Source organism: Calonectris borealis, chromosome Z (assembly GCF_964195595.1).
Source record: "Calonectris borealis chromosome Z, bCalBor7.hap1.2, whole genome shotgun sequence".
Lineage (NCBI taxonomy): Eukaryota > Metazoa > Chordata > Aves > Procellariiformes > Procellariidae > Calonectris > Calonectris borealis.
In genome coordinates this window covers 70,859,687-70,885,201 of record NC_134352.1, presented here as the reverse complement: position 1 = coordinate 70,885,201, position 25,515 = coordinate 70,859,687, and the positions used below count along the sequence as shown (strand labels likewise).

At 38.5% G+C, this 25,515-nt stretch overlaps 2 protein-coding genes across 2 annotated transcripts; one reads left to right on the top strand and one right to left on the bottom strand.

Annotated features, from left to right (window-relative positions):
* Positions 1 to 16,886, top strand: CCDC152 (coiled-coil domain containing 152). The gene is made up of 8 exons (XM_075138239.1): positions 1 to 87; positions 1,066 to 1,171; positions 9,060 to 9,128; positions 10,161 to 10,225; positions 14,285 to 14,387; positions 15,092 to 15,219; positions 16,151 to 16,237; positions 16,764 to 16,886. Exons 1-8 carry the CDS (start codon positions 1 to 3, stop codon positions 16,884 to 16,886), a joined length of 768 nt encoding a protein of 255 aa, XP_074994340.1.
* A 90-nt stretch (positions 16,887 to 16,976) lies between these two features.
* SELENOP (selenoprotein P) lies at positions 16,977 to 25,167 on the bottom strand. Its single transcript, XM_075138238.1, has 5 exons — positions 25,109 to 25,167; positions 23,455 to 23,658; positions 21,485 to 21,697; positions 19,678 to 19,795; positions 16,977 to 18,780 (listed from the first exon to the last, which is right to left on the bottom strand). Exons 2-5 carry the CDS (start codon positions 23,643 to 23,645, stop codon positions 18,136 to 18,138), a joined length of 1,167 nt encoding a protein of 388 aa, XP_074994339.1. The 5' UTR covers positions 23,646 to 23,658; positions 25,109 to 25,167; the 3' UTR covers positions 16,977 to 18,135.
* Positions 25,168 to 25,515: the final 348 nt, after the last annotated feature.

Here is a 25,515-nt window from a genome sequence, read left to right as displayed (position 1 = left end):
ATGAATCACACCCATGAAGAAACTATGAAGAAAATCAGTGTGGTGAACCTTGATAAACTTTTAGATAACTTCTCAGAGATAGAAAAGGTAAGTGAAGAAGGTAAAAAATGTTGAAACTGCTATCTATAAATACTTTGTGACATTTTAATAAGCTTTTCAAGTGGAATTTTCTTCGAAGTGGTATCAGCTTATTCTTATTAATATGCCTTGTAATACCAACTTTGTTTGGAAAGTGTTTGTATTGACTGGATCTCAGAGTGATATGAGTGACTTCTGTGGAGTCTGAGAAGCCTTTGTTTCTGGGCTAGAATTTTAATGGTGCAGAGGCCAATTTTGGCTTCTCAGGAAAAGCATGGAAGTGTCCCCTTTGTATCAGAAGCTGCTGTTGGAGATTACAGCATTACACAGCTTTGCTGGACTATCCTTTCAGGAATTGCTCCTTGTTCTAGAAAAACTTCATTGCCATAGCAGGAGCATCTGTTCTTATATTCCATATTTATTGAGCTCTCTTTATTTTATGTGTATGTCAGTTCTTAAAAGATTGATCCACTGAGGAAAATCGGTACTGTATTTCTTGTCAGGCCCACATTGGCCAGCTCCCTGGTGATTTCCCGATCAGTAAATCCATGCTAGAGATAATATAAAAGGGGCACCTGGAATAAATTTAGCATTTCTCATGGAAAAATCATATTATACCAATTCCTGTTCACACCCATTTCTCATATTGGTGCTCAGTGAGGGCATTGACAGCCTCATACGCGGAGCAGTAGAAAAAACCTTACTGAGGATTGGTCCAGACTGTGGACTCCAGAATCGAGAAGAAACCAGTTTATAACTAGTGACGTAAGCTGGCATCCTTATTTCTGCAGGCTAAACTCGCAATAGCACAGGCTGTAAAGTCTCCTATCGTTCTTCCCTATAACGGAATTTCCAGAATGGCAAATAATACAGGTTTGTGACTGCAGTGTTGTGAAACTGTTAAATGTTCTAGTAATTTAAAACTCAAGATTTAAAACTTAAATCAAAAGATATTAATGTAACTTTAGTCTTTTTCCGATTTTCTAGAAAATATCAGAAATTAATGAAGCAAATAACCTACTGGTTCTTCAGCTGGAAAAATGTAACATGTTGTTAACATTAAGCCAATCAAAGGAGGAATCAGTAAAAGAAGGTAAGTTATTTTTTAAAAAACAGTATGGTTTTTGCATATATTCAGGAAGTTCTGAGAAATATTTCCATTATTTTCAGTCATATAAAGTACAAAAATAAAATAGCAAGCATCTAAGATACTGTGTGAAAAACAGTAATGCTTAATCTTGGCTCATGTAATGGAATCCATCTCATTTGCATAAATCAGGTAACTTTAATCCACAAACACATCTTGAGAACTGCATTAAAGTAACTATTTTCCAGTTGATGTTAATATCCACCCACTTTAAGATATTTTTGAGTGCATGCCATACCTATAAAAGAAAAACTTTCCTTTTATATTTTCTTTCATTTTTTCCTCTTCATCTTTTTTCTTTTGATTGCGTTACCTCCTTTTCCAAGGAAACAATGTGTTGGCAGGGAAAGAGGGAGAGGGTCAGATGAGCTTGGTACACCTGCTGATGTTATTGTGCCCAAACATTTACCTTTCCCATCCATGCAGGCCTCCTGAGCTTCCAGTGAGCTGCCACAGTTTACAAAGCCATCATTTTTAAGCAAATTAACATCAGCAGTTTTACTTAAAGTGCTAGTCTGTGACTTATGTTAACCCATAAACGGCTCAGGTGTCTGTGTAGAACAATAGGGTCAACATTTGGGAAAAGTAAGGTCAGCACTGACACTATCGTGCCCCCAGCTGATCTGTTCCATTGGTATCAATATGACAAATGTTGTGTTTCACCTGGTCACCAGAAGCTGTTTGCCCAATGAGAAATGAGCCAGATGCATTCTTGAATGCATATTTTGCTGCCTTCTGAAATGTCAAAGCTTGCCTGTAATTGGAGATGGCATGTCAGACTGGTGGGGCTGGTGCTCCAAGGTAACATGAAGAATTGTATTTCTTAGTTGCTTGTGTGATTTGGTTTGTTTAGGGACAGTCTGATAGCCCAGTCTGGGGTCTGGAATACATTTTCCCTGTACCGTGCTGACGGTTATGTTGAAGTTTTAGTATTCCTCTTTGAATTTTGCTCACTTAAATTAATTCTGTAATTGGTGAAGTATCTTGGATATTGGTGGAGTCTCAGTGTCTTGTTCTGTCCAGGCATCTGTTTAACTTCTAAAGGACTGAAGAGCTTAGATTTTTTATCTGTATGAGATTTAATCTCTGCACAGACCCCCACAGGTTTGGTCACAATTTTGGAACATCTGAAGAAAGACTTAAGTTGACTGGAAACTTTTCAGCCTAAAGAGAAAGAATAGAGCTGGTATGACTCGTAGTGTAAAATTATGAATGGCGTAGTGAAAGTGACAAGGGAATGAATATTTACTGTTCAATGTAATAGGAGAACTAGATGGAAATCAAACTTGTTGATTAATTTAAAGCAAACAAAAGGAGGAACTTTTCCATACATTACAAAATAAAATTGTTAAATCAATTCCACAGAAGCATGTGGTAACAGAAGTATAGATTAGTCCAAAAAGGTTAGAAAAATTCATGTAACAAAACTTAACAAATTTTTTAAACACAAAGACAGTACCTGTCACTCAGGTCTCCCTTTTTCTTGTGTTTTGGAAGCTGAGAGGATATATTAAGGGTAATGTTTATCCAACTTTTCTCCCGCTTTCCTGAAGTATCTTCTACTAGGTATTGTGAAGTGGGATAGTGAACTGGATGGAACTTTAGTCTGACTCATTAGAGCCATTTGTTTCTCTATTAAGCACAAAAGACAATGCAGACAGTCATTCAGAAACAGATCAAGAGGCTTCATTACTGGCAAAAACAGAGAGGAGGGGGTTTATACAAAATAGATTTTTAAAAGGGAAAGGAAAAGGTGGACAAAAAGAAGAAATCATTCTTACCATGTGTCGTGAATGAGTGGTTTAGAGGCCACCCAAAGAATCACCATCAAAGGTATTAGCAGAAAGTGATTTTAATAGAGATTTATAAAAGCGCGACTTTAAGAGTTCGAAGGCAAGGTTCACTCTATCACTTACTACATGGATGAAGTATACAAAGGAAAATCATGTTATAATTGAGCTAGAATGATTTGTACAGAAACCAAGGACGAAAAGGATAAGGGAGACCCTCCCATTGAGTCATGAGGTTCAGAGTAGACCCCCTTGCTTTCTAAACTCCTCCTCAGAAAGGAGTCTAGGTGCGGCTGGATCTACCCCTGGTCTCAGACTTGGTCAATGGTTTATGTCTAAGGGATTATATATGTTCAGCAGCAGTCTAAGGTTCATTCACAGTTTTAAAGTGGATCACAAGATTTTAGCAGCACTTAATGATTAACATTTACAAAGTAAGTTAGTAGAGTCTGCTACAACCACGACAGTAACTTAATTGCAGATTATGCTTACTATTAGGTCACACACACACACACACACACACACAGAGAAATATATATAAATGTACAAAAGGTATACCTGTTAAAAATTCCCCTCAAGTTCAGTGAAATATTTATGTCAAATGTCTTGGCATTTCTCAATGGGTGCAGGGTTAAGCCTTGAGGAGTGTTTCAGGTGAGGAGTGTTTCAGCCCAGGTCCCATGGCACTCGGCAACAGTCCTCTAAATATTGCAGACTTCAGAATTTGTGAGCTCTGAGAGGCATCCCACTCAGAGGGATATGCTAGGTGCAGCCCACTGAGGTCCAGGAGACCTCAAAGGGTCTCAGGACCACCATTTATAGGTTTGTAAGATGATTGGCTTTAGTCATCCATAAATTTCCAACCTGGCCACGATCCAAGGTGGTAGTTACTAAAATTCTCAAGATTTCAGTATTGTTCCACTTGAGCTACAACTCAGAAAAAGGTATCAGGGGATGACACCTGGGCCACCACCCCTCCTACTTCAGTAGGAGTACGTTCCCAGCCTCAGCTATGCAGAGTTTCTGGTGCGGTCAAGGAGCACTTAACCGCTAGACTCAGTACACCAAGGCAAAGGTTTCACGTGAATTTCTGAGATCAACAAGCGGCCCAGGAGAAAGCCGGGAGGGAATGCACCACCACACCCTAAAATCTATGGGATAAAAGAGAGTAGAGAAAGGGAAAGAGACAACATAGGAAATCGGAGCAGCTGGGATGACTGCAACAAGGACAGTGGAAGTAGAATGGACTGAAAATAGATGGAAGTCAGAAGAGAGGGTTGAGCTTTGTAAATAGTAGTGCCTCACCTCGATGAGATCAGAGTGAAATGATTTGAGGAGAAAGCTATGCTGATATTACTGCAGAGAATGATCTCTGGAGCTGTTTTGAAACACATGATGGAAAAAAAAATGTGGACGGCAGAAGTCCAAGTAAAAATACCAGAGCAAACAGGATGAAATATGAACTAAAGTTTTAGCAGCAGGGATAGTCAAGAAAAAACAAATCTCAATAATATTAAAGTTATGGTAGTTGTACAAATTAGTACAGATATAGATAGGAGGCAGAATTGTTGGAAGCCAAGGATAATGGTCAATGAGTAAGAGAGATTGCAGAGCTATTAGTAGCAGTAACAAAAAAAGTGAAAAGCAGGACCTTGGAACAATGTGGGCCATCCAAAAGGTGGTTCTGAAAGCTACTTAGAATCATAGAATCACTAAGGTTGGAAAAGACCTCTAAGATCATCAAGTCCAACCGTCAACCCAACACCGTGATGCCCACTAAACCATGTCCCTAAAGCGCCTCATCTACACACCTTTTAAATGCTTCCAGGGATGGTGACTCCACCACTTCCCTGGGCAGCCTGTTCCAAGGCCTGACCACTCTTTCAGTAAAGAAATTTTTCCTAATGTCCAATCTAAACCTCCCCTGGCACAACTTGAGGCCATTTCCTCTCATCCTATCGCTTGTTACTTGGGAGAAGAGACCAACACCCACCTCACTACAACCTCCTTTCAGGTAGTTGTAGAGCGCGATGAGGTCTCCCCTCAGCCTCCTCTTCTCCAGGCTAAACAACCCCAGTTCCCTCAGCCGCTCCTCATAAGACTTGTGCTCCAGGCCCTTCACCAGCTTCGTTGCCCTCCTCTGGACACGCTCCAGCACCTCAATGTCCTTCTCGTAGTGAGAGGCCCAAAACTGAACACAATATTCGAGGTGCGGCCTCACCAGTGCCGAGTACAGGGGCACGATCACCTCCCTAGACCTGCTGGCCACGCTATTTCTGATACAGGCCAGGATGCCGTTGGCCTTCTTGGCCACCTGGGCACACTGCCGGCTCATGTTCAGCCGGCTGTCAACCAGCACCCCCAGGTCCTTTTCCTCTGGGCAGCTTTCCAGCCACTCTTCCCCAAGCCTGTAGCGTTGCCTGGGGTTGTTGTGACCCAAGTGCAGGACCCAGCACTTGGCCTTGTTGAACCTCGTACAGTTGGCCTCAGCCCATCGATCCAGCCTTACTTGATAGTAAGGAAGTACAAGGCAAATGAGAGATGCCAAAGGGATAGAATGTATTTAGAAATTAAGACAGTTATCATGGCTGTTCTATTAGATTAACGTGCTTACCAGTAAGGTAAATACTTAAAGAATCATGGCATGAAGTGTTTATAAGTTTATATTTTTTAACTGTATTCATTAATGGTGATCAGAGAGCAGAGTTTCACAAACCATCCTGGGCAGCAAATTGCCATACTCTGCAGCGGATGCTGTTAGAGGAATCTTCAGGTAAACAGTTGCCATGTTACTGGAGATCAGCAGTGACTGTAATGTTAAAAGTATTTCAAAAGGACATTACAGTTGGTGTCATGATTATAAATTATAATAAGTATATAATGTTTCTAAAGCATTTTGCTTTTTCTTTTTGAAATGGATAGAAATGGTCTTTGCACCTTTATCAAATTCACCTGCAACATTGACCCTTCAGAAGGGGTAATAACATACTGTGTATTCAGAATCAGAGCACTAAAAGTGCTGCGTCTGATAGTTCGATTCTTTGTAAAAGCTTTTTGAAAGTCAAAGCACTGTGGAATTAAAAACACTCACTTATTTATTGATGGGGATATAGAGGGATCCTGCGTAGAACAGAAGATGCAAGGGACCAAATGTAGCATTGATACTTCCTTTCTTACTCTGGCAACAGTTATTCCAACAGATTCTAGTTGTGAGAATGGCTTTTATACAGTGATACTGCCAACTGTGGCTTGGGAAAAAAGATGTCTCCTAGCCTTATGTCTCCTAGCTGCTTCCCAGAACCCAAATTTCCTCAAAGTATCATTTGAAGAGTTAGTCCAAAGGCAACTGAAATTGCTGGGTTTGGAGAGCTGTGTCAATTTCTTGATGAACAGTGCCAACATACAATCTTAATGTATGTACATTCTCAAGTTGAAGACCATTCTCAATTTCATCCTATTATGAATTATGAACACAAGAGCAAATAAATTTACAGGATAGGTAAATAACTCAGCCTTAGAATGGAAGGCTTATCAGTAGACCACAAAGCAATTCACAGAACAGCTAAGGAAAAAACAGGAGAGACCACATGCTGGTGAATGGTTCACCAGAGAGAAAGAGCACTATGGAAGGAAATGCTGTTGTTCCGCCTACCCTGAAGAGTTTGTGGCTGCTAGTGGTGGTGGGGTGGAGGAAGTGGAATTTTATCCTGGCTGAAAAAACTCTTTGCTAGTTATGAGAAACAGAAATAGGAATAGCATTTCACGCCCCAAGAAATCTCTAACAAGTATAAGTGAGAACCTGAGGGCTTCTTGATACCTTGATTGCCAGAAGTCTCTAGAATTGTTAAGGTAAAAGAGTGAGAGTGCTGAAGGAAATGCAAAGGAAGAAGGAAAACTTCTAAAGCCAAGAGGGAGAGGAGAGTGAAGCACTTTAACCAAAGTAAGGTGGGAAAAGATGAGCAACTGGGCAAGTGTATACATATTCTGAAAGGTCATAAATTAGCTTTGGTTTGTCTTGATATGTTCTTTGCTAAACAAAGGTGAGATGCAGAACCACTGTTTTTGTTTAGTGTAAATAATTGCAGATCCACTTAAGACAGGCGCAAGTCTGGCATTCCTGTTTTCTGCTCCTAAACATTTTCTGTGGTGACTAAATGGACTCTTGTGGTGCAGGTTACAATTCTGAACTAAAATTTACTGTAGTTTTTAAAAAGAAAGCAATCACATTATTGTCTATGGAACACTTAAGGTGGCTCTATTTAGCATCTTCAGGATTGCATATTTGTTGACTTAACATTTCAAAGGTGTTAAAGGAAAAAGTAATTGATGTAATTGACCTATTAAAAAAGCCAATAGCTTCAATTATAAATGCAGATGGAAGAAACTGCAATAAATTATAGATATTAAACATGAAAAAAGAGCACTTAGGCTGTTCAGTCTTTCTGCATGTAAGGAGTATTCTTTACAGGGAAGGAACCACACAGAATCCATAACAGATGCTATGCCAGTGATCCACAAAGCTGCAACCATTCAGCAAAATTTTGCTCTTTCTTCCTTAATGTAGGCAAGCAAAACTTGTGGGTTCCCAGTAATTTTTTCCAGTCACAACTGTAATTACATAAGGGATTTGCCAAGATACGTCCTTTAAAGATAAAGAAAGATAAGCAGGTATTCTTGCGACTGGTCAAAAGAGTGGCTTGCACTTAAATAGCTGTGATTCATTGTAAAACTAGCTGCTGTCCTATTGTTTACTCAAATGCATAGATGTCTTTCCAATTTGTGCATGAATTACAAGCATTTGGATTTATTTCCATACATTTTCAAATGGGAGAAGATTTGTGGTAGGAATAGTTGGTACAAATGGGCTAACCTAGTGCTTCGGATTTTGAATAGGATTTTTCCACAAATCTTTTGATCCATTTCAGGAACTGAGGGCAGGCAATGTTTTTGTGCTGTTCGTGCTCCCTCTACTGTTTTTTTGAAAGCATGGAATGGGAGAATACAGCTGGCTAACGTACTTGGCTGTGTGAAAAGCGGACTTGATGGAAGAATAAACTAAAGGTCAAAAAGATTGAGTGGAAAACTGAATCTCTGAGCTGGGATTTTAAGTCATCTTCCCGACTCCATTATTTGTAATGTAATCTTTAATTAGATCATCTACAATTTTCAACAGAGCTTTGGTCTTCTGAGATGGGTAACTGTTATTTAGTGTACTTGATCTGTTGCGGAAATTAAAAGCCACTTAAGAAATGCAGTGGTACTCTGGAAGTACAAAAAGATTTTAAGAGTAAGCAACCTCACTTTTAGTGTCCCCTGTCTTCCCAGTCTTTGAATGTTTTGTAACTTTACTGGCAAGGTTACAAGGAACATAGGGATAAAAATAGTATTTAATGAAAACCAAATGTTATATTACAGGCAGTCCTATGGCATTCAAATATTAAAAATACAATTTAGAAAAATAACTATGAAATATAAATGTGTAAACTGATAACAAGTCACATGTATGTACACACACACACACATAATTATTTTGTTTAAAATGAGATAACGGGAATATAGTAGCATATTCTGAATCTCTGCAAGTTTATGCTGAGCCACAAGATGAATGTTAATACGCACTAAAAAAGGGGTGAGAAACTGCAAGGAGTGGATAATGTTGGTCTTGTTAAAAAGAATATTGGCAAAAATGCTGTCAGGAAAGTAAGCCTCCGTTTCATTAATTACATCAAATTCCTGGAATACTGATATAGAAAACTTCCATTATTGCCCAGAAAAAAAAACATCCTTATTTTCTGCCTAGAAACAAAAATGTAATAGTTTTATGAAATTGTTCGTATTGCTTGATAAAATTGTTTTTAATCTGTTGTAAAACTATTTGTATAGTTATTTATTATAGTTATTGTTATTTTTATAGTCAGTAAGAAGACTTAGACTAATATTTACTCAAGGTGATTAAAAATATTTTAGAAAAGTTTACAAACAAAATATAAAATAAAAATAGTGAAGAAATTATTCAAAAATACCGGATTTTTCACTTATTTTAGAATGTACTACTCTACAGAATGTGATAAAGGGTCTAACACAAACCATTGAAAACCTGTGTAACGTGAAAGGTAAAAGCAAAAATGTTCTTACATATACTGTACTGTAATTGAGAATGAGCAGGCATTTAAATTTTTTGTTTATATTTATTGCTTTGTTTCAGAGAGAGAAACTCACTGGCAGCCAAACAGAAAGGAAAAAAAATGTATCTAAAATAAATCCCATGCGGATTTTGGTGGTCTATATGCTTAATAAATGTCTATTGCTAGTATCCTACTTAGAACCCCCATGTAAAAGAAGTTCTGTCGCAGTGAGGTTTTTTTAGTCAATAGCTGGGCTTAAAATTTATTTCAGCATACCACGGCAATTTTACAAAAAGTGAGAAAGTATCATTCAATTGTTGGACTATTGAAGTGTTTATGCATAGTTTTTATCACTTTGTTAAACCAAAGAGTCTTAATCAGTGAAATGTTATTAAAATTTAGCAATTACTCATTGCTATTTTAAAATAAAACATATAAATATTTGCTATATCTTTATACCACAGTTTAGTTGTACACCATGTGGTTAATTTTATACCCATTGTGTGTTCAAGGCATATTAGCATAAATATTAATAAACTTCTAAAACTTGGAAGTATATGGCTGCTTTTAATACTCAAAGTGACTTTTAATGATCAAAAAAAGCATTATCTTCTTTTTCCAAATTCTCTTTTTGAGATACTATTTTCTAGCTTTTGGGAAACAAACACTTAAAAAGTTGCATCTCCTAATTCAAAACTGTAATAGCCATGATAATAATCTTTTATTTTCTGAGCCAAAGAACTTTGCATCTAGATTTTCTTGAATGCATCAGTTATCAGAAGGCTAAAGACAGTTCAAAGTAGTAGGCAAATGTTATGATTAAACTATGAATTTTCTTGTGAAAAAAATTGAGACTGAGATTATATAGTTCTGTAAATTAGGATTATCGTGTCTACAAAAAAAGTTTCTTAAAGTTCAGACAAGTCAAAAAATGAAAGTAATGTCCTTATTCTGCTTTCATGCTAATAATACTGTCAAAATATACTTTCTAGTGTATTACATAGTTTTTTATTTACATAGATGAAAATGATAGTCTGAAGGGTACCATTCACATCTTGGAAGAAAAATTAAAGGCTTGTGAACAGGTACGTCACAAATGATCATTCTTTAAGTAGAGGAATAATATTTTATCTCTGTTGTAGTATTCATATATCTTTATATTCTCAGGTTTGCTACTGATAACCATTATTGTTGCACTTTTCCTAGTGTTTATCATGTGTAAAAAGAGAAGAGTTGGTCTCATGACATCAATATGAGAATGTGTTAGAGGGACTAAGAGGTCAAAACCACTAAGCGCTGAGAACTCTGGCTCAATCTAAGATACAGTTGTTTTTTTAGTTTTAAAAAGACAGCACTTGTATTTAGCTTTAGATTCAACTTCACATTGTAAAATCTAATCCCTTGCATTAAAATACATTTTTGTGTGGAAATAAGGTTTTGATATTCACAATGCCTGCTGTACTGCCACAGAATCAACAACTGTCTGAATTTTGTCTATAGTTTCTTTGGGAGTAAACACTACAAAGATAACAGGTCTCTGTGTCTTATAATAAATTTACCATGTCTCTACTTCTTATCTATGCCACTCATTTTTGGAAAGGAGGTAACACCAGCATGGCTAGTCACAAGATGTGTTAGTTCCCTGTGCTAAGATTGCACATCTGTTACCTGTATAGGGCTAGGAATCTCACTGCTGATTTTCTTTGCCTGTGTTTGCACTAACTATGAGTTAACATAACAGGTGACATTTCGGTGGGGGTCTGCTACAGGCCACCCGACCAGGAAGACCAAGCGGATGAGGCCTTCTATAGACAGATAGGAGCAGCCTCACATTCACAAGCCCTGGTCCTCATGGGGAACTTCAACCATCCCGCTATCTGTTGGAGGGACAACACAGCAGGGCATAAGCAATCCGGGAGGTTCCTGGAATCCGTCAATAGTAACTTCCTTCTCCAAGTGGTAGAGGAGCCAATGAAGAGAGGTGCTATGCTGGACCTTGTTGTCACCTACAAGGAGGGGCTGGTGGAGAATGTGAAGGTCAAGGGCAGCCTTGGCTGCAATGACTATGAAAGGGTGGAGTTAAAGATCCTTAGGGCACCGAGAAGGGTGCACAGCAAGCTCACTACCTGGACTTCAGGAGAGCAGCCTTTGGCCTCTTCAGGGATCTGCTTGGTAGAGTGCCATGGGACAAAGGCCTGGAGGGAAGAGGGGCCCAAGAAAGCAGGTTAAGATTCAAGGATCACCTCCTCCAAACTCAGGAGCGATGCATCCCAACAAAGGGCAAGTCAGGCAAAAACACCAGGAGGCCTGCAGGGATGAACAAGGAGCTCCTGGACACACTCAAATACAAAAAGGAAGCCTACAGAGGGTGGAAGCAAGGACAGGTAGCCTGGGAGGAATACAAAGAAATTGTCCGAGTGGCCAGGGGTCAGGTTAGGAAAGCTAAAGCCCTGATAGAATTAAATCTGGCCAGGGATGTCAAGGGCAACAAGAAAAGATTCTATTGGTACGTTGGGGATAAAAGGAAGACTTGGGAAAATGTGAGCCCTGTCCGGAAGGAAATGGGAGACCTGGTCATCCAGGATACGGAGAAGGCGGAGGTACTCAATGACTTTTTTGCCTCGGTTTTCATCGGCAAGTGCTCGAGCCTCACCATCCAAGCTGCAGAAGGCAAAGGTGGGGACTGGGAGAATGAAGAGCCGCCCACTGTAGGAGATCAGGTTCAAGATCATAGGAACCTGAAGGTGCACAGGTCCGTGGGACCCGATGAGATCCATCCACGGGTCCTGAAGGAACTGGCGGATGAAGTTGCTAAGCCACTATCCATCATCTTTGAGAAGTCATGGCAGTCCAGTGAAGTTTCTGCTGACTGGAAAAGGGGAAACATAACACCCATTTTTAAAAAGGGAAAAAAGGAAGACCTAGAGAACTACAGGCTAGTCAGTCTCACCTCTGTGCCTGGGAAGATCATGGAACAGATCCTCCTGGAAGCTATGCTAAGGCACATGCAAGACAGGGAGGTGATTGGAGACAGCCAGCATGGCTTCACCAAGGGCAAGTCCTGCCTGACCACCCTAGTGGCCTTCTATGATGGAGTGATTACATCAGTGGACAGAGGAAGGGCTACCGATGTCGTCTATCTGGACCTCTGTAAGGCCTTTGACACGGTCCCCCACAACATCCTTCTCTCTAAACGGGAGAGATATGCATTTGATGGGTGGACTGTCTGGTGGGTGAGGAATTGGTTGGATGGACACATCCAGAGGGTAGTGGTCAACAGCTCTATGTCCAGATGGAGATCAGTGACGAGTGGTGTCCCTCAGGGGTCCGTATTGTTCAATATCTTCATCAGTGACATAGACAGTGGTATCGAGTGCACCCTCAGCAAATCTGCAGATGACACCAAGCTGAGTGGTGCGGTTGACACACCTGAGGGACGGGATGCCATCCAGAGGGACCTGAAGAAGCTCAAGAAGTGGGCCCATGTGAATCTCATGAGTTTCAACAAGGCCAAGTGCAAGGTCCTGCACTGGGATGAGGGCAACCCCCGGTATCAATACAGGCTGGGGGATGAAGGGATTGAGAGCAGCCCTGCCGAGAAGCTCTTGGGGGTACTGGTGGATGAAAAGCTGCACATGAGCCATCAATGTGCGCTCACAGCACAGAAGGCCAACTGTATCCTGGGCTGCATCAAAAGCAGCGTGGCCAGCAGGTCGAGGGAGGTGATTCTGCCCCTCTACTCTGCTCTGGTGAGACCCCACCTGCAGTACTGCGTCCAGCTCTGGAGCCCTCAGCACAAGAAGGACATGGACCTATTGGAGCAGGTCCAGAAGAGGCCCACAAAAATGATCAGGGGGATGGAACACCTCTCCTATGAAGAAAAGCTGAGAGAGTTGGGGTTATGCAGCCTGGAGAAGAGAAGGCTCTGAGGAGAGCTTATTGTGACCTATCAGTACTTAAAGGGGGCTTATAAGAAAGATGGTGGCAAATTTTTTAGCAGGGCCTGTTGTGACAGGACAAGGGCGCATGGGTTTAAACTAAAAGAGGGCAGATTTAGACTAGATATAAGGAGGAAATTGTTTACAATGAGGGTGGTGAAACACTGGAACAGGTTGCCCAGAGAGGTGGTAGATGCCCCATCCCTGGAAGCATTCAAGGCCAGGTTGGACGGGGCTCTGAGCAACCTTATCTAGTTGAAGATGTCCCTGCCCATGGCAGGGGGTTTGGACTAGATGACCTGTAAAGGTCCCTTCCAACCCATACTATTCTATGAACTATTCTATGATTCTAAAATTAAATTTTTATACTAGTAGAGCTGTTATCTTGACAGTTTGAGAATAAAATAAGTAATGCCTTCTGAAGGACCTGAGGAAAGCTGTGATTCTATACATTATATACATGTATGGGCATGGTGGAACTTCCTAGTGTTGTTCTGAAGGCACTTACTTGACTATGTCCATATATACCATTACCACCAACCAGTAACTGCCTTTGTGAGTACCTCCGAGCACCGCTCTGGTGAGTGGCTACCTACCTTGTCAGAAGGCTCTGACAAGAACTTTGGAGTAAGCACCTCTACACTGGCAGCTACAGCCAATTCCTTGATGATTCTGGAGTACTTACTGGAGCAAACCTATAATAGGCGTACCTGAGTACCAGTGCCACCAGCATCACTACTGCTAACACCACTGATGTTCCTACTGCTGCCAGTATGAAGCTGTGGAAAACTTTGTAAAAGCAATATTAACAAAATTCATACTTTAAACACAATTTTTGTTATACAATCTTACAGTCAAAAATCCACAATAGTAAAACTGTAGTCACTTAACTAACTGCATCACTGTATCAGATCCTGGATTGGGGAAAGGAATATTACCTCTCCATTTGCCTGTTCTCCTAATAAGTACAATTTAAAATTTTATATTAACTGATAGCTGCAATACAATGAAATCTGCTACATTTTTCAGCTGTGGACTTCAGCTAGATTGTGGAAGAAGTAATTGGGCATTTTGAATTTACTAGATCGAGGATAAAACAAGTACTGAATTATAGAATACTGTACGTTTTGACATGAGTGTTGTGCTTTGCAGAAGGTTAAGAGCACAGACACCTCAAGATATTTATAAAGCTTTTTACATTCACAGGAATATAAAGATCAGATTGAGAAACTTATGACAGAAATTAAAAACAAAGAGGAAGACCACAAATTAGAAATAACACAGTTGAATTGCGATATAAGAAAAAAATGTAAGTTCTCTGAAGACTGAATGCTGTAGCATTGGGTAAAACACCCGTAGGAGCTGTACTTCATCTAGGATAAGTACAAGTTTCACTTCTTAGTGGAAACATATGAAAGCTAGAAGTGGACAGCGTTTAATTGAACTTTATCTTTGCTCAAGAGAGTAGACACTGGCAATGAGGCAATAGTACAGCAACACAGGATGAGCAGAAATTCCCAAACAGGTAGAACAGACACTGGGAACTTGGACCTAAAAATCTGAAAGAATTAAATTTGGAGTTAAGTATTCGCTGGAATATTGCTTTGAACTATAAGCTAGACTGCTGTTAGAGTGTTCCAGCTATGCTCCGGAGAGTAGGACATTATTTTCACAAATTTCTTACTGCAAATGAGAAAAAATTGATTTCAGTATTAATTTTTTTAGTTACCGGAATAGCCTTGAAGAGTAGGATTTTTTGGTCATCCACTTGGCTAAAAAAAGCCAGACAACTCTTTGTAAAATATGATGCTACTTTTAAGATTCTCTGTCTTTCTGGGATGGGACAGGGTGGTTTTCACATAATTTTAAAGTATGTTTTTTGCTTGAATTAAATTGTTTTCCCACAAAATACTGACCTGTTGTTCAAAAAAGTTTTAATATTTGGGACATGATGTTATTTTTCCATCTAAACACCTTCTGTAATCATCGTGTTTGATGTTACTGTGTTACTAGTTGAAATAAAAGAAGTGGAGTGTAGAGAACAGAGAGAGAAAAAAGAACTGGAAATATTAGAACTAACTAGACAGCTGAAAATTCAAAATGAAGAGAAGCAGAATGAAATAATTAAACTGCAGATAGAGGTATGCATTACAAAGCTGAGTTAAAGGTCAGTTGGGCATTGGGTAAACTTGGAAGAGACTGTGTAGTGAAAAGCGTTAATTAGTACTTAACAAAGTAATATGATGGAACCTAGGAAACTTAAAAAATGATTGTCTGCAAAGATCAGTGGCATGTGCTCCCTTCCATAATGGTATCTGAGTTGCTTCTGCTCAGGAATCAAGTTCTACCCACTGTTTAGGGAGACTGAAGTTTGCTGTGTTCTTGTTTTAAATTAAATTATTTTGAAAATTTTGCTAGTTTTTCAGCAATAAAAAAAAAATTAAACAATGTTTTCTGCTTATTTTTATTCTTTTTAATTTCTGAATGCTGGGAAGATACGTTTTTTTATAAACTTCCAAGAGCTTAAAGTCTTCTAATCCTACGGAGATTCGAGTCGCAGAATTCAACATGTATTTCATGGCTCAGGTTTTAAGCCACTCTTATTACAGAAAAAATTAAGGAAATACTTCAAACATTTCACATATTAAAAAAGAAATAAGATGTGAAAGTGTTCAGGCTGAGTTATCCTTGGAACATCAGGGAAGGGTGATGGTTTCAGACGCTTTTAGCATCCTCTGCATTTTCTCCTCCTCCAGACATGAGGCTGTGGAGCCTTCAAAATTTTTTTTAGTAGTCTTGTTCGTCTAAATGTATCTGGATTATAATATTGGTACTATTTACTTTTTGCAATATTTTGAAACATTTTTTTTAAGAAACATAATTTGTAATTGCGTTCTTTTTAAAATAAACTTAAGTAGCTTCATTGTCCTAGGATTAAATAGTACATAAGCTTGCTATTACTACTTTCAGGTACAAAATCCATTTTAAAAAAGTGAAAGTTATACTTGGTTATTTAATGTACTTTTTTCCCTGTTGGGTTCTTCATGTTTTGTCTTTTCCTGATTCTTTCAGTTCAATGCTAAGTTAGCAAGAGTTCAGAATAAAACAACAAAATCATTTTCTGATGCTTCTGTCTTGCCACAAAGTATCTATCGACGGGTATGTGCTTTAATAGCCTGTAGTCCGCAGATGCTAAATACTGTTACAGCCTGCCTCAAATAGCAGTCCCCTGGGGTTTTACTGTGTTCTGCAGCAAAACTTTGGGGGTGGGGGGGTGGGGGGTGGCGTTTCATGCCGTACGGGTCCATCTTACTCACTCTCCCACACATCCCTCCCACCTCCAGACAACTGATTTCATGTCTTTCTGCACTGATGTTGATGTAGCTAGGTTCAACAACAAAAGCCCACATGTGAAGTGGTTTTAGTACAGAATTGTTAAACTGGGAACTTAAGATAGAACTGACATAAATGACTGTGATATAAATTATATATGTGCATTATTGGTTTTGTAGGCTTGGGATTTTGGGATGTCACAAAAATAGGATTCTGGGGAAGTCATCTTTGTAATTTTGTGATACAACATACTTATTCTTATTAGAATATTTATCATTAGTAATAGCATATTGTATTGTTACATAATTCTATGTGATGCTTAACAATTAAGCCTTTGCTTTCATTTTTACAGAAACTGCAGCATCTCCAGGAGGAAAAAAACAAGGAAATTGAAATTCTCCGAAACACCATAAGAGACTTAGAGCAACGTCTTAATAAAGGCCAAGACCTGCACTTCAAACGGAGGCGATTTTGAGTAAATGACATAAAGTATTTCAGTTATACATAGAATGAGAAGTAGAAACAGTGTATTTCAAACTGTGCAGCTGAAAGTAAAAACAAGATATGAAGAAATATGGAATATTTTTTATTGAAAACATTCTTGTCAAATATTCCAAAGAAGGCATGCATTCTGTGTATATTCAGGGCTACTTTCTTGCTAATCAGCATTCACGATAAAAAGATTCAGGTTTCGTAGGAGTAATAATTTCCCTATTAAACCATCATTAATTATGGTGTACACTTTCAAAGCAGTTTTCCTTTCTTGAATATTCTTTTCTTCATCCAGAAATCCTTCAAACAACTGTATTTTTACTTCAACTCAGTTAATCAAAGGTTAGGAATGCTAAACTACAGGCAGAGAAGTTATACAAGTTTAAGTGGTATATTACCTTACTAATCGATACAGATTTATCAAGTTCAATGCTATTATAACAAAGATAAACATTAAACCAAGATTAAATTTGTTCTGCCCCTCCCTCTTTTTCATACTGGTTCTGATTCTGCAAGAAGAGTTGTTAACACTGCTTCTCACTTTAGGCACTAACTTACTGATGTAGTGGGATTTTACAAGCTGTAGTAGTATGTATTAATGGACTCTGATACTGTATCTAAGCCACAAAAGTTAAGCATATAAATCTGTTACTTTAAAATAATGCAATTACTGCTTGTATCTTACATTTGAGATAAAAAATTATTTTGACACGTTGCTTAGGAATAAGTTTTTCTTGTACATAATTTGTATCCCTAGGTTAGAAAAAAAAAAAACCACAACCATTGAATATATTCCATCTTCTTAATAAACATGATTAAAATATCTGGTTTTGGTTATCTTCTATTCTTGATTGCAAAACATCAGACAGGAGCCCCTAGGTCATAGTTTATGCTCCTGTCCTCACAAATGCAAGCAGAATGTTAGAAGAGAAACAAGAAAACAAATTAATCAAGAATGCAGACACCTTCCCAGTGCATGAGATGAAAAACAAACTACAGGTCAATTAAATTCCTTTAAATTATGAAGCTTTTCACTGATGGAATTTGACAGGTATTGTGTAATTCTAAGAGCACTGCTCTAAAAGTCTACTTCTTTGCAATAGTTTAACTCCACACACCTGTCTTAGTAAAATTTGTAATTGGGGGCAATAAAAACATTTAATCTGTTAATTTTTCCACTCTCGCAACTATATGAATTTAGACAGTAGGACTTCCTTGCATTTTTAAGGTGCTTAGTTTGTTTTTCAAGCTCAGTTTCTTGCCTTTTCCTGTCACTGTCAAGTGTCACTAGTTTCACTTGCTCCTGCTGTTGGTGACTGTCAGTCAGTGAGCAAACGTCACTGTCAAGATTCAGTGATGTCCTCTGCTGACAACTGGCCATGTCACCTGCAAGAATTTGGAAGTGCTCCACGACACTGTCAAGTGACAGAATTTCCTAGCTCTTCAAACAAAAGGTGTCGACAATGACAGCATCAGCTGCTAGAAGTTGAGTCTGATGCTGTCTGCCAATTTCAAGTTAACTGGTTTTTACAGCTGGTTTTCCCTTTTTTTCATAGCTTTTTATCTTGTGTAATTTCCACACTTTCTCCTGGAGGAACAGTGTCTACCTGTTCATGACTACCTGCCTGATCATGTCTGTTACGGCCAAAAACTCTATGACGCCGACTGCTGTGAGAATGATGTCTTTGAGTTTCAGAAGGAGCCTGATGGTTCTCATTTTTGGAATGACGACTGCCCTCGCGATGGTTGTGGTGTTGTCTGCGTCTGTGCAGGTTGTGGTGATGTGAATGTTGACCAGTTGGTTTGGGTTCTATCTCTGCTAGCTTTTCCTCTGCTTTTTTAGTGATGTTTTCACATATATCATCAATACCAGGTTCCTGCAAAACAGAAGCTTGCATTAAATACAAGGCATTGTATTTAATTAAACTAGTTGTAAAATATTCATTATCTCAACATTTTTGCAGAACCTGAAACCCAATTTTAAATTATTTGTGCTACTTTGCTGAAGAAAGATACAAATGTATCAAAAAGAACCTTGTTTTACAACACTGCTGATAACTAGACAGGTCTCTTAATGTAAACTTTTAGGAATTGTAATTCAAGTAATTGCTAATAAAAAGTATTCTTTTTCTAGGATCCGACATCTGACCTGCCTGAGGCCTACATTTAGCTGGAAAACTGTATGATGGGATCAAAAATGATTCTTATCATTGAACTTTCATGGCTATGTATGTACATCTCTTGATAATCCTCAAAGTAGTTCTGACCTTTAGTTATATGTAAAACAAAGCTACCCTTTTTTTATAACAGTAACAATAATTTGTCACCTTGTATTATAATTTTTTGAAAGTAACTATTGTATACTGTGTTCAAATGTAAACTAAAAGGAACAGTAACTCAAACCAGCTCGGATTTGATTCCTAGGTTTTTAAAAAAATTACTTTTTTTTTAAGTACCTACCCATCCCCAAAAACTAAAGTAGCTAAATGCTCACTAGCAGTACGTAACTCCAGAAACAGAATTAGCCTCCAAGATTACATTTAGATTTCTGAAAATAATTTGCATTTCTATTAAGGGCAAGAATTCAGATAATCAGTCTATTATAAATTAGATCTAATTTACTTTGAAAAATGTTTAAAAGCTCTCTGCAAAAACACATGAAATGTGAAAATCCTAAATCATGTCTTTTTGGATCAAGCACACTGAAATAATTTTTTTAAGTACTAGTCAAATCCAGTTTCCTTTCCTAGTATATATAGAATGAAACAAAATACCGTGTAAGAGCAGTTTCCACACTTGTTTTCACAGTATGCAATCTTAATAGATTCTTCTACGTATTGGAAAGACAGGAAGGAATAGGGCAGACCCAGATGATACACTAGACGGCCGCATCTAAGGAGAGAAAGAACTTTGTGGTTACGTATACATAAACGTATACATAAAATTAAATATCTCTTCTTATCATACCTTATTTTATTCATGTTAACCCACCCACACTGTACAGGCCTGTGGAGAGCATTTCTGTCCAAGGAGTTTACAGGCAAAAACAATATCTGCCTTACAAACATTTACCCGCTCAACTGCATCGGTCAGTAGTGTGAAGCATGATTTCTGGCTGACGTAATAACTCTGCTGGCAGAAGATTCAAGTTTAGTGGCATTTAGACTAGCAAAGGTACACTCATTACAGACTTATCTTGCTAATGAGAAGGACTGTTTGCATAGTGGTACAAATCGCCACATGGTTGTTGCATCCTTACAAAGAATGTTTTGATGCAACATAACATGTATTTTGATTGGAATGTGCATTGTGGTGCATCTGCATTACTGATTTAGTGTGCGTGAGGGGATTTCTATGGTGCCTATTTGCCCCATACTTGAGTGTTCTGGTAGGCACTTGACTACACAACTGGTAGTTGTGTAGCTGGAGTAAATGCAGAACTTGTACACAAGGGCACCTTATTAAGTCCCCCACCTGCAATGTCAACACACAGTCCTCCAGCCTTAACTCCCCACACGTCTGCAGTGCACGTCTAGGACCAGCAACAGGCAGACTTTGTTGCCAATAAAGGCACAATAAGGACATACATTCCTAGAACCATAATGGATCATGGCCAAACTAGTGCCAAACCAATTCATAGTGCAGGTGTACCCTATGTGTCAACAACACAAAACTGTTCAACCTTTCAAAGGCCATGGGCCATGCATCAGCTTTGAGGCCCCTCCACGGACTACATACAGCTTGTGCTGTTTGTCTGTCACATGACAGCAACCTTCCATACTTAGGTGTATTTACTGCTGTAACATGCAATCACTTTCTAAAGATCATTCCAGTGCTAGTTTCATCCCACAAGCCTACTTTAACTAATTCGTTCAATTTCATCATATTACCAAAAAAAAGTTAAGTAACTTTCTAATTCTTTATTAAACTTAATTATGCTTCAGTATGAACTGAGAATGTTCATTACAGTAACATAGTAGTAATGAGAATGGGCATGTTAGAAGTGCAGGACTTGTAGAATAATTTTCACCACATCAAAACTGAAAAATCAGACTTCCAGTTAAAGAGTTATTACTGGTTCTGCCAAAAGATACATGTCCCAGAATCCTATGATCAAAAAGCTGTTTTCTTTCAAAGTATTAAGTTTCACCTAAAGACTAATTTTTCCATGTGGCGACATGACATTTTCAACAACACCGGTCAAAATGTTTTCGTGAGAACTCAGATAGCTTTTCTCATTTGATTCTACTTTCACATGCATGGATGTAATGAAGTTGCCTGAAAATAAAAACAGTGTAAGACTAGAATCACGCTATCAAATTCTACACTCAGTTATATTAATCTAAATCCACAGTAATTATAAAGAAAAATGTATTTATCCCAAACTTGCTTAAGCAAAAGCAGACTTCTCTTTTGTAGCTTCCTTGTTCCACTAAGTGCTTTACTTAGTGCAACTTAGAAGTTGGTTATGATGTCTTTGTTGTGAGGTAATCAGGTTACTCGCAAATCAATTAGAGATTTACTAAGAGATTACTCTAAATACATGCAAATATTTTCCTGTGTTCCCCTCTAAACACAGACCTGTCATAGATGAGAAAGTCATCTTTGTTTCCATTTAAGGTAGTCCAGACATCAGCTTGCTGTTCATCTTGCTGGTAGACAGAAATATAGTCTGAAACACTTTCTTTCAGTAAGTGAAATTTCCTCTGGGAATAAGTTCCCTGATGGTTGACAACCACATACGAGATATTGACCAGTCCTTCATTCTCTAACTTCACTCGCAGGTCCTCCAATCTAGTGGAGAATGTAAAGAAGCAAGACCATATATCATTAGAGAATCATAAGATTTGCCACGTTCAATGAAAGTTAATATGTTCCATCTTGCTTTTATTACAGTGAATATTATTTTCTCCCAGTTTTAATGGCAATAGACTAACACTATTAAAACATTTTTGCTATTTGCCATGACTACCAACTATACTGTCAACAAACCAGACTCTACAATACCTAACTAATATGCTGTGGGTCCTATTCTTGTAAGTAGAATGCAGTACTAAGTAAAGCAAACATCTGTTTTCAGACTGAATTCAGTGTTATTTTTATTTCAGTTCTTTCACACTCTCCGTGGTCTAACACAGTTAGTTTATCTGACGTCTTTATTTAAATGCTGAGGTTTTGGTCACATAGTTGGTTAAAGAATGCATACCACAAATACAGCAGGAAGATGAATAATCAAGAAAGTAAACCTGCAGTAGAAGGCTGATAGCTCTCCCGCCCATCTTGACATGGCTATTTTCTGTAACAGCCAGAAAAGGGCTCTTACAGCAACTGGATCAAAAGGATGGCCACAGAAATGTGTGCATGACCTGTCTGGCCGTTATTACTCTTTCCCTTTGGCATCCCATCACAAAAGTCTTTCTTTGCTTTATAGTATAGAAAGCTGCTTTCTTGCTGTACGACGTGGAGTTTTTTTCCTTTTCATTTGTATCCTTCCTACAGATGTGCTCTAGAAAACTCTTTTATTTTTTTCTGTTTCAGGAAATAGTCTAGAGCTTAAAAAATTCTTTAAAACCTTTCTAAAATGTACAGAATGAAACCCAACCACAAAGCCCACTTTTAACTTTGATAGAGCCAGAGATTTACCACTTTTTCAAATCTAGTTTGTAAAAAACTTGCAAAGACTATTATAATATGAAGTTATACAGCGTAGAGGGGGAAACTAAGATGTTATTACAATGATTAAAATCAAGCTCTGAAACCAGTACTTAAACCAAAATGATTTCACAATCACTAAATGAATCCAAGATAAGGGCTGTATGCAATTGGGTCAGCTCAAAATTATTTTCTTGCTGCTGTTACTGGCATGATACCTAATTATTTGCACAGAAGTAGGTTCTAAAAACCAGAGCACCAATGTCCCAGGTCTTGTATGAAAATATAACACTGATGATTCCCTTGAATGCTTCATCTATTTTTAGAAAGGCCAGACTTTACCTTATCTTCTGGATTTATTTTTTACATCTAGGACCTCTGAACAGGGGCTGGAAAAGCACATTAAAAGCACATGTTTTGATTTGCCTTTTCCTCTGCAGACCTTACATAAAAAAATGAGTGATCACGGATCTCTCTGTTTCAGGTGTTCTAGCCACGTCAGAGAATTATGATGTTTCTTGGCTTCAGCATCTTTGCTACATTAATCATCTGTTGCTAACTGAAGCATAGCTCTTGAGGAACTGTTTCTATTGGGTTTTCATGTGTTTTGGGTTTCATTAATGTCAAGCTGATCATACTTTTACGTTGTAAATACAATCTGGAAAAGATGGTCTGTCAGTCAGGACTACGTCAAGACATGAAGAATCTGAGCCGCTGGCACAGAACGCTCCTGCTGTTAACAGTCACTGTGTCATATATGCCAGCTGGCATGGCGGCATTTGAGGAAACTAGAGTTCACTGAGTGCATCTGTAGTTGGGCACATGTATTACCCTCAGATGGCATTAAAAAATTGACCAGTCATGTTTCAACAAAAACTGGGAAAGACATTTACGCTTACCTGGAAGCCTGCAGCAGGCACAAGTATCAGCTGGCTTGGAGGAGAGCCACCACCGTCACTGAGCCCCTAGAATTTAGCATTGGGTTCTCCTCCCCAATATGCCATTCTGGGGGCTCCTTGCAGTTCTGGACCTCTGTCCCTCCTCCTGGGAGGAGACAGAGAGCCAGAACTAGCCCCAGCCCTGCCCACATGGCTGGGCTTTATCTGAAAAGAGAGAAAATAAACAAAATGAGATCAATGCCTAAACCAAGTTCAGACTCTGAAATTCCTGTAATAAAACACAGCAGGATATCGACTCCTCAGTTTAAAAAAAAAACTGTAAGAATGAATTTGAGCTACTTTGTTTACTGCTTGATCATATTTCTTTCATTTTGCAGTGGAATCCCCCTATAATAAATAGGCAGGTTTTTGTTTGTTTTTTTTTTTTTGAATGTAAACAGCTGAAAAGTAAGTGTTCAGAATAACTGGATTTTCTTTTAATGCTACTAATCAGACTACGTTGTTCCTTCCTCTTCGTAATTTCTTCTTCACTGTTTTTAATACTTCAGTGATTTTAAAGTGGCCTCATTTCTTGTGTTTTAAAATCACTTGTGCTGAGCCAGTTTACACCGGTAAGAATCTAGACCAGCTCACTCCAGATTCCAGAGTAATTCCACGGACTTGCACCAACAGTGTATTTTGGTATGCAGCAAGTATTACAGAACCTGGCAGAAATTAAAAAGAAGACTTAAAGATTTTTACAAGTCAGTCTGTAGTATTTGGATCCCATTGACAAAAATCTCTTAAAAACACAGGCACTAGAAACAATTTTGCAAAAACAGGAAATGAAAACTGAGTTTCAGGATTCCTCAGATCTTACAAAATCTCCTACCCACACTTAGTCCATTTAATGTTTATGAAAATCAAAGCATACGAGAAATTCTGTAATAATCTTTTCCTTTTATTCTATTAACATAATAATTTTGGCTTAATATGTTCAGAAAAAAACATTATCGAGAAATATGTAAACTTATAAAACTGCTCCCCAACATGTCCTAGGTTGTGGAATTCTGTAATTCTACCACTCACATCAAAGACTGACAGTAAACACAGAATGTTTTGGAAACGCTAAGTTCTGATAAATAACATGTGCTTCATCAATTTTGTCATATTCTAAAAAAATTAAAACATTTTAATAATTGATCTTTTAAAACAAGAGCCAGCTGCTGCAAAGCCAACATCATTTGTGAAAGCCGTCTGTCCCTAATGTTTTTTCCTCCAGTTCTACCAAAAGCTTTTTAGGTATAGTACTTTGAAGATTAAACTGTGGACCAATACCTATCAACAGGGCCATTTTTTTACTCTTTCCAAACATCAGGAAAGCTGCGTGGCTTTATGTCCATTATAAATACATGAAACTCCTGTGACACCTTGAGATCCTTCTATGCCTTTATAGGCTTCTGCAGCACTGGCATACAGCACCCAGCAACAGCTGTCTCGCCCTGTGAACTAGATGAGAGTTATGTTCTGAATTATACTTCTCTTTGCATTTCAACTTTCTAGTTGGTTTCCAATGGAAATTTCCACAGTCAGCCTTTTCAGCCAAAGAAACAAGCAGACACTCTGCCAAATCTTAAGTCATGAAGCTCTTTCATAGCAAAACCAGCCCACTTACCCTTTCCTCCCCGCCTCCTTGGCAGCTCTGCTGCTTAGCTCTGCTGCAGAAGAAAACAGTGTGGGGAAAAGGGCTGTGGTATTTATATGGCTCTTGTTTATCTCACTTCGCAGATACAGTTCAAAGTTCAGGGAGCTTATACTGAATGACCTTGCAAACAAAGCAAACCCCTTTGGCAAAAGTAGCCAAAATATTTCTCCGTTAACTAATTCCAAGTGGAAACGATTTATCGTGTAGAATGGCAAGGTATTTTTAATATAAAGACTTTGAATATCAGGTTATGCAGTTTGTCAGTCACCCCAGTCAGCTGGAGGTAGTGGTACAGTCAGAGGAGGGGGGTGGGCCAAAGTCATTATTTTCTGAACACAGTGGTAACCACAGTGAGAGGGGGGAAGGTACTTCTCTAT

What these genes read in the sequence shown, in the direction of transcription:
- CCDC152 (XM_075138239.1), top strand. Translation starts at nt 1, where the DNA reads ATGAATCACACCCATGAAGAAACTATGAAGAAAATCAGTGTGGTGAAC. An exon ending in AAACCTGTGTAACGTGAAAG is followed by an intron (nt 9,129 to 10,160) that starts GTAAAAGCAAAA and finishes TTATTTACATAG; the next exon opens with ATGAAAATGATAGTCTGAAG. An exon ending in AATTAAAGGCTTGTGAACAG is followed by an intron (nt 10,226 to 14,284) that starts GTACGTCACAAA and finishes TTACATTCACAG; the next exon opens with GAATATAAAGATCAGATTGA.